Source organism: Dendrobium catenatum, unplaced genomic scaffold (assembly GCF_001605985.2).
Source record: "Dendrobium catenatum unplaced genomic scaffold, ASM160598v2 fragScaff_scaffold_627, whole genome shotgun sequence".
NCBI lineage: Eukaryota > Viridiplantae > Streptophyta > Magnoliopsida > Asparagales > Orchidaceae > Dendrobium > Dendrobium catenatum.
In genome coordinates, this window is record NW_021319089.1 from 1,714,978 (window position 1) to 1,730,751 (window position 15,774).

Here is a 15,774-nt window from a genome sequence, read left to right on the forward strand (position 1 = left end):
TTTATTTTATTATATGATTATAAAATCCGCTGTGTAGCCACCAGTGTGGCCGTGGGGGTAATTTCCCTGCTATACGAACAGCTACAGGGTGTAGTTTTTATTAGAGAAAGGATTAGTTTAAGCTTATGTTACACTTGAGATTACTGTACTCTATTAATCAATATAAATAGCTCTGTAATACTGATTAAGTTCGAAAAGAATTTTTCCCTCTCCTATTCCTTTTCTCTGTTTTCTCTGGTTGCCTTCGTCATCCTCATCTCCGGCATCACCGTGCCTCTACCTCTTCATGGTATCAGAGCTAGGAATGGGGGATCAAGATTCTAATAAATCAACGGAGCTTGTCATTCCGACGACTCTTAAATTCATCATTTCAAATATCAAGAATCTGATTCCAAACTCGCTCACCTCCGACAATTATGCGATCTGGCAACTCTCCATTCCCAATTTGCTCTTAAGCAACTTGGCCAAATCAATCTATTTCTAGGCATTCAGGTCTCACGTGCTGCATCCGGTTTCTTCCTACACCAAGAACATTATGCCGAAAAGTTATTATAGGAAGCCGGCTTTCTCAACAGCAAACCGTGTCCGACTCCCATCACTCCGACCTCCAGACATCCACCACACAATTCAGAACCGTTTCACGATCAGTCTATGTATCGCCGTCTCGCAGGATCGCTTCAATATCTGACCATCACCATGCCGGATATCGCGTGTGCCACGAATCAAGCTTGTCAACATATGCAAAATCCGACTACAACTGATTTCAGTCAGCTCAAGCGAATCCTTCGTTACATCCACGCAACCAAATCCTTCGGTCTGCCCATTGTTCCTGGTGACACAACACTTCAGACTTTCACGGAGGCCGATTGGGCATCCGACATCTCGGATCGTAAGTCGATCTCCAGCACCTGTACTTTCCTCGGTCCAAATCTTATCTCCTGGTCCGTCAAGAAGCAGGTGACTGACGCCAAATCCTCCACGGAGGCTGAATACCGTGCTCTCTCCGCCTCCGCTTCAGAGGTCCTCTGGCTTCGTCGCTTGGCGTCCGAACTTCAGCTCGCTCAGACATCACCTACTCTTATTCACTGCGACAATCTTTCTGCCATCGCCATAGCCAAAAGTCCGGTGTTTCATGCCCGGACTAAACACATAGAAATCGATTACCAGTTCATTCGGCAACATATTGCTTCGGGCAACATCCTCATTCAGCACATTGCATCTCACGATCAAGCAGCAGACATCCTCACAAAGCCTTTCTCCAGCTCTCGCTTTGATTTCCTTCGTCACAAATTAACCGTTCAACCTCAGACCGCTTAATTTGAGGGAGGATATTAGAGAAATGATTAGTTTAAGCTTATGTTACACTTGAGATTACTGTACTATATTAATCAATATAAATAGCTCGGTAATACTGATTAAGTTCGAATAGAATTTTTCCCTCTTCTCTTGCTTTTCTCTGTTTTCTCTGGTTGCCTTCGTCTTCCTCATCTCCGGCATCACCGTGCCTCTACCTCTTCAGTTTTATGGGGGCAAAATAAAATTGGGTGCATGACTAAGGGTGCAAAAGAGTCGAGTCGAGCTTGAGTCAGGCCCAACTCTAGCTAGATTATCGAGTTAAATCCTAAGCTCGAGCTCAACTCGTGCCATTGAAAACGAGCTTGTCGAGCAGCTTGATTCTACGATTCGGGTGTGCATAGGTTCGTGGATGCGATTCTCCTCCCACAAGCGCATAGGTTTGCATACACGCATAAACATGCTTCGCCTTATGAGCATTTGTCGTTTCACTTATGTCTGATGAGTCGCTTGATGAGTAATCGAGCCAAGTTTAATGTAGATCGAACTTGGGCTCGATAAGCCGACGAGCTCGAGCTTATTAAGTTGACAAGCTCAAGCTCAAAACTTGATAAGTTAAACTTGAGCCAGCTCGCAAATCGGCTTGACTCATTTGCGCCCCTATACATGACATCTAAAATATAAGCATTCAAAATATTAAAATAAAAAGTAAAAACAACTCATTTCATTGAAAATAAAAAAGCCCTTATTGGTCTCTTCTCAATCTCCCTCTATTTCTTCCACTCTTATAAAAACCATCATCAATAATAAACGAGGAATTGCGTTGGAGCTCACGAGCGAAGGCATCGATAGGTCAAAATGAGAAGCAACATGCACAAGTTCATTGAGATAAGGCATCAACAACCCAATAGCGGAATTGATAGTGTTGCAACATTCCATTGTTCGCGTGGAGAAGCCATTCAACAAGTTTCGATTAGACCATTTGACGAAGTTTACGAAATGCTAGATGGTATAAATAATAACAATTATGCGTTTAATATATATAAATTACAATATTTTATGTGCTATGTATGTAAATCTTACTAAAAAATTTGGGGGGCATATGTACATATATAACATCTAAATTTATATATTTATTTATTGATCATCATAATTTTTGAATCAAAGTAAAAATACTATTAATTTTAGCTTATGAAAATTAACTTGCATATTTTATACATATATTTTGGTATAATTTAGACACTAAAATATTATATAAATAAATCTAAAATTTTTGTATCCATAAAACCCCTTAAAAATTTTAAAATTATAATTAAATTCTTTAGAATTTGTATACTTAAGACTTAAAGTTTCCAAGCCAATGCTTCCTCCTTGATAGATTTGCTCTCTGAAGTTGATTTCGGTCAGGCATTTAGCAAACACTGTAGGGAAAAATCTTGTGCGTCGACAGCTAATAATATTACTTTATGTTTAATTTAAATTTATAAAAAAGTATTTTAGTATATTAAAAATATTAAAAATTATATATACATATTGATATGTCATCATAAATGATTGGGCACGAATCTCGAGGCAAAATCAAGCCAGAAGCTTCAAAAATTAAATCCGGGATCACCTGAACTCCGATTTCAACAAACTTACAATCAAACAGAGCGTCTCGGAAATACGAACCCAACTACACCAAATTCAACTCAATCCAAGCCCAAATCAAGGACCCGAAGCGATGTTGAAAAGTTCATACCACAATTTGAGTTACCAAACTGTCTCTGAACTTGACGAGCTTATGGTCGAATCGAGCGGCTCGACGAGACGAATCCAACGAGCCCAAGATTGCCGAATTCCAAAGTCATTAAGACCTTCAAATGCCTGATAAACGGTCCACGATCGAAGGATTCAATATCGGTCGTTCATTTTAACCGCTCCATATTTGCCCCTGATCTCTCATCTATTTACGGGTCATGCCACTCCATAAAATCTATAAATAAACCCCTCATCTCTCTTGAGAGGGAACCAAAGCAAGAAGCAAGAAGAAGAAGAGAAGAATAGGAGAAGAGAAGAATAGGAGGGAAGAGACTCCTCCTCGACCACCACCGGAGTTTCGCCTAAACTCCAAATGACGCCGGAATTCTGCTCGACATCCACGGGACACCGAAAGTCTACCTGACTTCCACGGGACGTCAGAATTCTGCCCGACTTCCACGGGATGCTGAAATCCCAAGTAACGACAGAGTTCCCCCCTGACGCCAAAACTCCGCCCAAGTGATGCTGGAGTTCTCCTCGGTCGCCAACAGACGTCGGACTTCTATCCGACGCCGGACCTTCACTCGTCGTCAAGTTTCTACCCAACGCCGGACTTCTACCGGTTGTTGGACTTTCGTTATACATCTATCTGAAGATGGATTTCTTTCCATTGTTGGACTTCTATTTGACTTCATCCTTCTGACCTTCGTCGTTAGACAACAATCATTCCGACCTCATTCGCCCGCCGACTACTGTCCTCCTGACTAACGTCGCCCACCGACTAAAGTCTTTCCGACCTTCGTCGCCCACCGACTACGGTCCTTCTGACTTACGTCGCCCACCGACTACAGTCCTTCCAACCTCCATCGCCAGCCGACTATGGTCCTCCTGACTTACGTCACCCGCTGACTACAGTCTTTCCGACCTCCGTCGCCCGCCAACTACGGTCCTCCTGACTTACGTTGCCCGCCGACTAAAGTCTTTCCGACCTCCATCGCCCGCCGACTACGGTCCTTCTGACTTACGTCGCCCACTGACTACAGTCCTTCCGACCTTCGTCGCCAGCCGACTACGGTCCTCCTGACTTACCTCACCCGCCGACTACAATCTTTCTGACCTATATCACCAGACTATGGTCCTCCCGACCAAACGAACAAGTCAATAGTGATTCTTTGTATTCAAATCATGTAATGTACTCAGTAAAAATGTACATCAAGCTAAGGCCTTCTCAAGGAAGGGCCTCATTTGTAATCAACTGCAATACTAGTGGATTCATTCAAACTGGACTAGGCCCCGTGGTTTTTTCTCCTTTTCAAGGGTTTTCCACGTAAAAATATTGGTGTCTCCTATGAATGCTACACACTCTCTTATCTTTGCGTGCAGGATTTTCGTACAACGATAAGACGTTAAACTTTATATTTCTCTACCGCCGCGAATACTCGATGCAACACATATATAGCTATTTTACATATATAACATCGCATGATCAGACTGCTCTCATGTCTTCTTGCTTGCCCTAAACCCCGTTACTTTGTGTAAATGGGATGTTTGTGGGGTTACTCTTGTTTGCAAGTGATGCAGTATAGCCCCTATATGTTCTAGATTGATTGGAATTGATTTTTTGGAGTGTTTTTAATTATTGATGATCAATTCTCTTTCCCACACAGCCTGGGGCTGAGCTTTGACGAGTTCGAGAGATTTGTCACTTTGACCTCTCTTGTTTGTTGGATTTCAATTTTATTTTTTCGCAAAGACTAATTATCTACGGTTGAAGCATCATAGGTGTTTCTAATTCTTACAGTTTTCGTTATTGATCTCAATTTGGACAAAAGTTTAGTTTCAGACCATTTTATTTTGATTTTTTTTATTTGTCTGCCAATATGATTTAGAAGTTACAACTAGATATGCATGTTGATTTCGAAAATTATAATGGTGCACTCCACTTATAAATATGGACTTTGATTTAGATTTAAGATTTTATGAAATAGGATTTTTATGCAAGAACAAATTTTTTACTAGATAAGACTCTTATTGCAAAGATAAGATTTATTATTTATGAGATATTTTACAATCATTATCACTTGAAATGTGTGTTATATACTTGTTACTAAGGACTTAATGGAGTAAAATATTTCATAACTAATAAAATCTTATCATTGGCGTAAGAGTCTTATTGGATAAAAGATCTGCCCTTTCATAAGAAGTTTGTTTCATAAATTTTAGATCTAAATCAAAGTCCATATTTCTATGGGGAGTAGCATTACAATTTCTAAAATCAACATGCATAGCTAGCTGTAACTGCTAAATTTTATTTACAGACAAATGAAAAATCAAAACTAAGTAGCCGTAAACTGAACTTTTATCAAAATTGAGATCAATAACAAAAAATTGTAAAAATTAGAAACACCTATGATGTTTCAACTGCAGATAATTAGCTTTGTAAAAAGACAATTGAAATCCAACAGACGAGAGGCCAAAGCGATAAATCTATTAAACTTGTCAAAGCTAAGCCCTAACCCGCGTGGAAAAGAGAATTGACTAGCAACCAACAGAAAAATACTCCAAAAAATCAAATCCAATCAATCCATAACATATTTTGAGATATTAGCTGTATTTGATGTTAAAATTGTGTTTGCATGGTAAGAATGAAATATTAATATTTTAAATATTAGATATATAAAATAGTTGTTATAAAATGGCATGGATGTAAATCCCCCATACTTTTAATGACACAAGATTATGTGATTATGTAATGTGGTATGATTTTAAATAAATTTTTATTATAAAACATCAAAGCATCAAAGGGGTAGCTATTTCTACTCTTAGTGATTTTTAATTTCAAAATTCTAAAATTGCTCATTTAATTTATTTCTAAGATAAAAAATAGAAAATTCCAATGAGAAAAAAAAATCATTCGTTTATATGAATGCTCATCATATAATTTTCAAATTCATTTTAGAGCAAATCTGAACCAGCTCAATTTTTTTGGACAAACCATCACCATTTAAATCAATAGCAACAAAATTTATGGGATTTACATATATATCAAATTATATTATTTATATATTTAGAATCTAAATTTTACTATTTATTTTCAAAGCACAAAAAATTTTAAAACAACAAAAAAAATAACATCCTCCATTTCAAATATGTCAGCTAAACTCAAAGTCTCATTACTCATTGGTCTCCTTGTCCTCCTAATCATACTACATGTGAAGTGAATCACTTGCCGAGACTTCCCCGTTGATCCCTTAGTGTTTCACACACACAGCTGACCTCTTTGATAGTGAATTCCCCATTACAACTTCCTCGTTGGTTCGTCGGTCTCGTGAATTCCCTTCCCCTTCTTCATATTTCACCTGTAGTCTATCTTATTTTGGTGATTGTGTGGTTATCGGAGGCGAATCAGGATGTGCCACGTCACTTTTTAGCTGTGTACCAGATGATGTAGCGCATCCTAATTCGCCTTCAGACCATCTGGAGACCCACAAAATAATATCTCCTTATTTTGTGAGATTACGTAGTGACTTGCTCTTTTCCTCATTTTTCTATTTTTGGTGTTCAACAACGTCCAACGGTGAAAGTTAATGGAATTCTATATTATGTAAATAATAAAATATAAATGTTAATTATATAAGTTATATAATTTGAGTGTAATATATGTAAATCCCCGTAAAATTTTGAAGTACTGAAAAAAAAAAAGTAGACATGAATGCAAAATAATAGTTTTTTTTTTCTTTTGTTAAAATTTATTTACCTGTGAGTGCGGCCAGCATCTTCGGTTCGGCAGAGCTGATTAGACATAGGCATTTGTTCAATAGTGAATTGTGCGTACTCTTCCATGGATTTCATAAACGAATCAAGCTTAAGCTTCGGCTGCAAGTAAACGAACTCATCCACATCGAAGAAGAATATCCATTTCGCTTCAAATCGATACATATTCAAGCAATCATTCACCACCAAGAACTGATTATGGTAATACCCATCGAACTGTTCTTGATCCCTTATATCCTGCAATGTCAGAAATCCTTTGTCTATCCATGGCCGTATCACTTGGAGGACATCTTCGTGGACCCCGCCGGCGTCGTAGAAGACGAAGTGGCTGCGATGGCCGAAGAGGAGGGCGTGGTAGGCCATCCATTCCCGGATTCGGTTAGGGTTTAGATTGCCAAATAGAGGGGATCCGCAGTAGAGGTAATCGAATTTTGGGGGGGAGGAGAGAATGGAGAGATTGAATTGGTTGGGGGATTCGGTGAGGGTGATGGTGGGGGTTTCAGGGGAGGAAGGGGAAGGGGAGGAGAAGAGGAGGAGGTGGCCGCCAGAGGAGGGAATGAGGGAGGGGAAAGAACAGTTGAGAACGATGACGGTGTAGATCCTGCCGAAGCCCCAATCTGGGAGGAGTTTGGAGGAATCGGACGAAGGGATGGGGGAGGACGGAAGGGAAGAGTGCCATTCGCAGCGGAAGAGGGGTTTGCCGAAGATGTGGAGGGATTTGGAAGAGAGGCCGATGATGGAGAAGGAGGACGAGGATGAGCGGTAGGAGCCCATTAGGATGAAGAGGTGGGCCGCGCAGCCGATTGGGGTGAAGGAGCGGATGATGGCGCCGGAGGGTAGGGAGGAGGAGGGGGTGAACGTCGGCGGAGGCGGAGGAGGAGGAGGAGTGGGAGAAGGAGGGAATGGGAGGCAGGAGGAAGAGGAAAGCGAAGGGAGAAGATGGTGAAAAAGGGTGAATAAAGAGGGGAGGAAGAAGAGGGTTGTGAGGAGGAGCTTTGATTTTGCGCAGTTCCAGAAGAAGCTGAGGATTAGGCTGCGATCATCCTTCGCTTTGCTCATCGAGGCGGCGGTAGGGATAGATCGACGTCGGAACGGCGGTAGAGGTTCAATAAACAGAGGAGGAGGAAGGCGGAGCTGAGACCTGAGAGAGAGAGAGAGAGAGAGAGAGAGAGAGAGAGAGAGCGCGCGCGCGAGAGAATCGGGAGGGGGCAAAGGTTGGAAAAAGGGACGGTTGAAATTATTCAAATGATCTTTCAGCCAAAATTAGTATAAAACTTTTCCTAAATTACATTTTGTGTCATTAATATATCATAAATATAGAAAAGATATTTATAAGAAAAAAATTTTTGGATTGGTGCGCTGAGAAAATTTTCATTACAATCAACAAAATATTCCGGTTTGGACTTTGGCATGTAATTGGGAAAAATGGCTGTCACAACTAATTTTCTCCAAAAAAAAAAAAAAGTTCACATGTAATATGCCGTGTAAATATGAATTAAATTTAAAAGAGTAATGCATGTGAGACAATTTTTTTACTTAGAAAAATTATTATATTAATGTGAATCAATAATTGCAAAATTATATATATTTCTCCATAATTAAGGAAAACAATAGTAAAACAAGGTGATAAGTAAGAGTGTCAATTCAGGTCGACGGGTTAGGTTCGAGTCGAAACCGAGTTGACCCAGCTCTAAATGGGTCAACCTGAACCCGACATATTTTTCAATATAAAAAAAATTAACACTACTCAAACATATAAGTAATGACTGAATAATAATATAACAAAAGCTTGAATAATAAACAATTTTCAATATAAAAAAAAATTATTTTCTCAAATAAACTAACTAATAACATATAATCTAAAAAATTTAAAACAATAAATTACATAATTAAAAACAAATCTGCAGTAACAAACCTTCAAATTTTCAGAAATAAATCACACCCTCAGGTCAGCATTAAGAGATAATGGGGAGTAGTAGATAGGTCAAAGCAAAAAAGTGGAAAGGAAAAATGTAAAAGAAATTTTAGTTTTTTACAGAAAACTCAAAATTGCTCTGCGTTTTCTATTAAAAACTCAAATTTCATTTGCATTTTTCGTTAAATATTTTGTTTAAACAGTAAACGCAAAACAATTTTGTACCTTTGCTCCTTTTTAAATTTATTCTTTATTACATTCTTTCTCCTAATTGCATTTTAAACAGCGATCCTTCTTAAAATTTGGCCAATTATGTATCTATTGACTTCTATTGCCAATGTTGACGGTGAACAAAATTCCCAGATGATGAAGTTTGCTGATCGTCATAGGAGCCTTCTTTGTTGGAGAAATTATTTTGTGCGGAGATCAGACGCAGAGTGCTATTTGGAGGCCAATCAGAATGCGCCACAACAGCAGTACTGAGCCACAGTACAGAGCAGTGTTGAGCATTACCAACCGCGGTACCGAGCAACGGGATGACATGACACATTCTGGTTGGTCTCCGGATATCGTTTAGCGTCCACACAGAATAATTAATCTCTTTGTTGAGGTCGGACATCTCAATTACTATTATGATCTTCCCATGACACTCATCCCTAAGGCTACAAAGGTGGGAGATTTTCAGAACAAATGCCCAGCTATTAAGTATAGCAGCTGCAAATCTAGAAGATGTGAGCAAACTTCCGCCCAGGAAGTTTAGGCAGAAAATTCAACTTCATAATTGCTATGAAAACCCGCAGTTGACTAATTTTTGGCTTAAATCCAGTATTTACTAAATCCCGGAATTCCACAGATTTATGAGATTTGGCTGAAGAAGTGCGCAAAAGGGACAAAGATGGCTTACCTTCGAAGCGAGCGAGCTCCCATCGTGACATTGTCGAAGGAGGCGAAGAAGCTTCATTACACTCAATGCATTATCCCCATCTGCATCATTCCCCATGATATCAGCTTCTGATATCGGCCTCTTTGAGTCGAGATCCAATAACCTCCTCATCTCAATAAACCTCAGTAAATAGATTTGCATACTCAGTCTTCTCCTATGGTGAGACTTTTTTGTTACCTCGCACTTTGAATATCACTTAAGAATAAATCTATCATGCCCATAGCATTATTGCCAAATTGTTCAGTAGTCCAAATTGATGAAGGGGCATCTACATGCGTCAGGTAACTCTTCCATAATCACCCAATGCATAATGGTTAACCACCACATATCTTGCGATCAGAAATTTCTATTATTTTCAGTTTAACCAATTAACATGGAATTTTGGAGTTTAAAAAGAAGGGCGCACCACATGATCTTGTGCATAGATATTTTTCATTATTCCACTTTAACAATCTGTTAAGGCCGGTCCAAGAGTCAGCTGAACCGGTCCAACCAATTCTTTGCTACAGGATATTGGGGTGGAACCAAGGGGAAGATAGAGAGAAAGGCTGGTTGGAGAGATGGGGCCCATAACTTAATTAAACGATACTTTGGGGGGGGGGGGAACTTTGGAATTAGGGATTGATTAGGGGATTTATTTGTCCTCTTGTTTTAAGTCAGTTTCCCTTGGGAGGATTAGGGTTTCATCTTGAATTTGAAGAGAGATTTGAGATCTAGGGTTTGTTCTTTTGGGCTATATGCTTTGCTAGAGATTTGGAGAGTTGTTTCTTCCTCTCAAATTGAAGAAACTTGTATCTTGTATTATTTTTCTTGTTCGTGGATTGAATAGAAGAAGTTTCCTTGTGTTTTCTCTCCAATTCTCCGAAATTTCTGCGTCGTATTGTTGATTCCTCTCTAAAATCATTTCTTGCTGTTTCACCAATTATTGTTAAGTTTGCTTGCGAACTTAAGTATTTCCCTTTAGGGTTATTCGTGAACTCGAGTATTTCCTATCACAATCTAACATAAAATCTCACTAAAACTGCATTCTGAGCACTCCCCATCTCTCTTTATTCATCGGTTTCACAATCTCGATGCTCCTTAATCGTCGGATCTGCATCCCTAGTCGCCTTCTCCTCTTGTGCAATTTTTTCCCAGCCTTACTCGCTCCTTGGGCACGCCCCCACTTAAGCATATCTCAACCATGCCTACAATGTATTTGAACTAGAACTATATCTAAAGAACTATAATATGTTGCATTGTACATCACCACTTTACTAGAGAAAATAAAGCAACAAATATTATGGTAACAGGATGACAAAAAAGGGTAAACTTCCTCTACTCGACATCACTCTACAAGGCTTAAAATCCATAATCACCCATAAAGTTCCACCAAAATTCAAATTGTTGTTTGGTTCAACGTTCTTTAAATAGCAGTGCTAACTAGAAACAATCTTATTCAAATTGTAGCTTTATATATCAAGAAAGTTGCATTTGGATCTACACTATATTTCTTGAACAATGTTATGTCCTCTAGAACAATCAACGACGATCAAAATATATTATTTTGTAGTCATTTGTGTAGAAGGTTTATGGAGTATGATATTGCTATTGACTCAGTCCCTGCTAGTGATCTATTACTTGTTTCCGTGGATTCCACTAAGGGTATATTTTATGTAGTGTTTTGGAGGCAAAATTGTTACTTTCATGATTGTAACTATTCTGGCCTTCCATTTAAAGAGTCATCTCTTGTAATTGCAACATCATAAACTAAAATGGAATTCATGTAATCGATGTAAGGACAATTTGTGAATAGTGTAAAATCTATCATATTGAACTTTTTGTGAGTTTATATTCATCCTTTTAATCAAGGTTTAAAATTGCGTAATTAAGCCTCGATGCGGTTTTCATCCGTGAGGCGAGGCGTAAGCCTCGAGGCGGTCTGAGGCGTAAGCCTCACGGACACAGAATTGCGTAAATGAGAAATTAAGGGTTTTAGCAGGTAAATAATAACAATATTCTATATTACAATAAAAACATCTAAATGATACATGAAAATAGTGGAAAGTAAGAAAATAGATGCAATAAAATCATGTCCCAAAGTACAAAATGTCGTATTCGCATTTTCTTTGCCTCTAACCATGTTTCCTAAAGCAAAATTCAAAAAACACACAAAAACAATAAAAAAAAATAAACCCTAGATTTTCTTACACTTGAAAAATCTAACCCTAAACTAAAAAAAAAAACTAAAATCAATTGTGGATTACTCCTAGAGGGCGGCCGAACACTTCAACTTCGCCGGAGAGAGGCGGCGCCGGCGGGAGAAGCGGCGGGAAGGGAAGCCAACGGGCGGGAGCTCTCTGTTTCGCGAACACAGTGTGCGGGAAGGAAATTTTCGGGAGAACTAGGAGCCGTGCAGGATTAAGGAAGAAAAATTCTTCATTTTAAGTGGGTGGGCCTGTTTCCATGAGGCGTACGCCTCTGCCAGAATTGCGCAATTGCGCCTCTGAGGCGCGCCTCAGTCCAAGTGAGGCGTACGCCTCTGCCAGGAGAGGAATTGCGCAAGCCTCGAGGCGGTTTTGGGTCAAATTACGCAGATGGGCGCGCCTCTTATTGCGCAATTTTAAACAGAGCTTTTAATTAGGTTTTTAGTAATTTATTTTAACAATTAGCTAGTTCAATACAACAACAACAACAACATCAAGCCTTTATCCCACTACGTGGGGTCGGCTACATGAATCCTTTTTCTCCATTGTGTTCTATTAAAAGTCAAATTCTCGTTTAAATCTAATAAAGAAAGGTCATTCCTAATATTTTCTAACCAAGTCTTTTTAGGTCTACCCCTACCTTTCTTAACAATTAGCTAGTTCAATATCTGCATATTTTCAATTTGATCAAGATATGCCTGCATCTAGATGGCATATGTGAGGAATTTATCTACATAACTATTAGAGCAATAAATCCATATGTATTTAGATTAGTGTGTGTCTCTATATGTAGCCATCTATGTTACTGCTCTGTCTAAACTCTATATATATTAGCTTGTACTATTCCGATGATACATAATAAAATACAATCTCTCTTTCTAAACTCTTCTTTGTCTTCATGTTCTTGAGCGTACTTGAGCCATCTCCCTGGCATTCTCTGGATCATGAGTTTCTTCATGGTATCAGACAGATCTTGCAGATATCTTGGCTCCATGGCGTCGACGACAACCTCCACACTCAGAGAACAATCCGAGACTTCTACATCCACAACTCTGGTTCTATCTTCTTCCCTCAAATTTGTACTCTCTAATCTCAAGAACACTGTGCAGAATCCTCTCTCTCCGGACAACTATCCGCTCTGGAGTTCGCAGACCCTTAAAATCTGCCGTGCTAATGGTCTGGAATCACTTCTTGATCCTCAGTCTCCGGCTCCTGACAAAAACCTTCACCGAGCTAACGGTACGACCGTTCCAAATCCCTCATATGCTCAGTGGGTTCTAAATGATCAAAACCTAGCCGCATCACTATGCTCCACCATATCTGCTTCCATCTTACCCTACGTCCTCTATCTTGACACCACTTTGGCTATATGGACAACCCTTCAAACCTGATTCCAATCCACGAACAGATCCAAAGTCATTCAATTAAAGAATGCACTTCACAATGTTTCCCTCAAGAACTACGGTTCAATACCTAAATGAAGTTAAGTCGCTGGTTGATCAAATTGCAGTTGCCGGCGGTCACATTGACGAGGAAGACACAATTCTTTACATTCTCAGAGGACTCCCTCCCAACTATCAATCCTTCAAGGCGTCCATTCGGAGCATGACTCAACCGCTAAATCTTGATCAGTTGTACTCTTTCCTCATCACCGAAGAGATTCACATGGCGTTGAATTTAGCAAGTCTTGCCGTGACCGACACTTCCAATGCTGTTCTGTTCTCAAGTTGTGGACGTGGCAGAAGGAGTCGAGGTTGCTCTTACGGTCCTACAAATTCAACTAAAGAATCTCCTACAAATGCTCCGACCTGCCAAATTTGTCTAAAGAAGGGTCACACAGCGAACGATTGCTAGCACTAGATGAACGCCCAATTTGTTCCCAAACCACGACCATCTCTTCAATAACACCTTAAACTATTTGTTTTTACATATTTAATACCTAAATTTTACTATTTACTCACATAACATTTAATACTTTAAATAACAAAAATATTGCTTACCTTAACTTCCATCAATGCCATCAATACTTGTTCTTGAAATCCTAGATGACGAAGAAGTATGGCAAATGCGATGAGATCTCATTGCCAACGAGATTGATAATGCGTAAAGTTTAACAATAAAGATGTGAGGAAGTTGATGCGGGATCATGTTGGGAGTACCGGGATGTTGTTGGCAAGGGTATCAATGAATTGACGACGTACAAAGGTGGTGACTTAACTAGCAGGGTGCAAAGATTAGTGATAAAGAATTAATGAAGGGATCACCGAGAAAACATTGGGGAGCCATCCATGGGAGCAACGACATTGACAAAAGTCAGTGTAACTTTTTTTTATTTAAAGTTCTAAATGTTATATAAGTAAATGGTAACATTTGAGTATTAAATATATAAAAGGAATAGTTTTAGATGCTTTGTATGTAAATCCCTCTAAAATCTAACTGAAATGTTATTTACACAATTGTTAACTAAAGATAGGATGATTTACATATGTATAATACTTAAAATTATCCTATTTACATATTTAACAACCAAACTTTATAATTTACTCATCTAACACTTGAGACTTCAAATAAGAATAAAAAAACATAATCATCACTTAGCTTAATTTCCATCAAAGCTTCCCCTTCATAGGTTGTTTGGTCTTGTCAAAGCTTGTCCCGGTCACTCCTCAATGAGATTTGCAAGCTCTTCAGTCCCATCAATGCTCTTCCCTGGTGCTCCTATACAAGTTCCACTCATGACTTCCTCATATCTTCTTTGTTGCCAATCTTCACACATCGTCGGTCCGATCATTTGCCAAATCCCATCTCATCTTCCGTATCTCTTCTTCATTGTCGAGAGCGGGGATTCACACACTAGCCATCCCGTAGCTAACGAGATCCCATTGATATCTTCCACACCTCTTCTTTGTCTTGCAAGAATTCAGGATAGCAAATAGGAGCAACGGTGATCATGGGGTGGTAAGTTAAGTCAATAGTAAAGTTTAAATCTTAAATATGTAAATAAACGAATTATTTATATCATGTATGTAAATATCCCTTAAAATATCACAAAACAAACCAACTAAAATCTACTAAGAACTTAAAATCACATAGTATTATATCAACGAACCAAAGGCAGTTCCACACAATATGGCATTCAAATCTAATCATACAAATAAACAAAAGAAAAAAAAAATCAATAAAAAAGAATTCATACCATGATGAAACCTTTCTCAGCGCGGTAGCAAAATGGTTAGGGTTAGGATTTTCCTAATCGGGCTCCTGGCGAGATGCGAGGCAGACAGAGAGGGAAAGTTGGGCATCGCGGCACTGAGATCTCTTGAGGGAGGTGCCTCACTCGAGCACAACGATCGAACAGCCTCAGCTTCCTCCGGGCAGGACGCAGACAAAAGGCACTCTGCAAGCGAACGGTTCAGATGACGGCAAGCGATTGAGCGCTGCAGTTCGTCTTGAATGCGATGATGGCACTCGATTAGAGCGCGCTGCAGCGCATCGCATTTCGCCGGCGCAGGCGATGATGTCGGCGACGCCGACCCGCTGCTTTTCGGTTTCCCTCCTCGCTTGCTCATCTCTCCATGGTGTAAATCAATCGAGCCTACAATACAATTCTTTTTTTTTTTTTTTTTTGTTCAAATCTAATTAATTTTGAATTTGAAAGTAATGCGCTTGGCATTACTAAAGCCTTTTACAATATTTATAAATACAACAATTATTTCATATTAAAAAAAAAAGATGCACTGCATCTAAATTGAATGAACATTAACATCCAATTTAAATGACATTAACACATTAATTGAATAAGAACTTAATGTGATAAGTATTAAAAAAATCATAAAACACAATAAAGTAATTTATGACATTTCTCTAACTTGTAATAGAAACTTCATCAATACCATGATTGCATCGTCCAAAACACAGGCATA

The 15,774-nt window shown here is 39.0% G+C and overlaps 3 protein-coding genes across 3 annotated transcripts; 1 reads left to right on the forward strand and 2 right to left on the reverse strand.

Annotated features, from left to right (window-relative positions):
- Positions 1-6,779: 6,779 nt before the first annotated feature.
- On the reverse strand, positions 6,780-7,971 carry LOC110096147 (galactan beta-1,4-galactosyltransferase GALS3). Its single transcript, XM_020821928.2, has one exon. The coding sequence runs from the start codon at positions 7,864-7,866 to the stop codon at positions 6,787-6,789; it is 1,080 nt and encodes a 359-aa protein (XP_020677587.1). The 5' UTR covers positions 7,867-7,971; the 3' UTR covers positions 6,780-6,786.
- Positions 7,972-13,282: 5,311 nt separating this feature from the next.
- On the forward strand, positions 13,283-13,705 carry LOC110096148. The gene has a single exon (XM_020821929.1). It carries the CDS (start codon positions 13,283-13,285, stop codon positions 13,703-13,705), a length of 423 nt encoding a protein of 140 aa, XP_020677588.1.
- A 574-nt stretch (positions 13,706-14,279) lies between these two features.
- Positions 14,280-15,480, reverse strand: LOC110096144. Its single transcript, XM_020821925.2, is given in 3 exon segments — positions 14,280-14,760; positions 15,048-15,186; positions 15,189-15,480. Coding segments are annotated over 2 exon segments (318 nt in total). The 5' UTR covers positions 15,421-15,480; the 3' UTR covers positions 14,280-14,760; positions 15,048-15,100.
- Between the last annotated feature and the right edge of the window lie 294 nt (positions 15,481-15,774).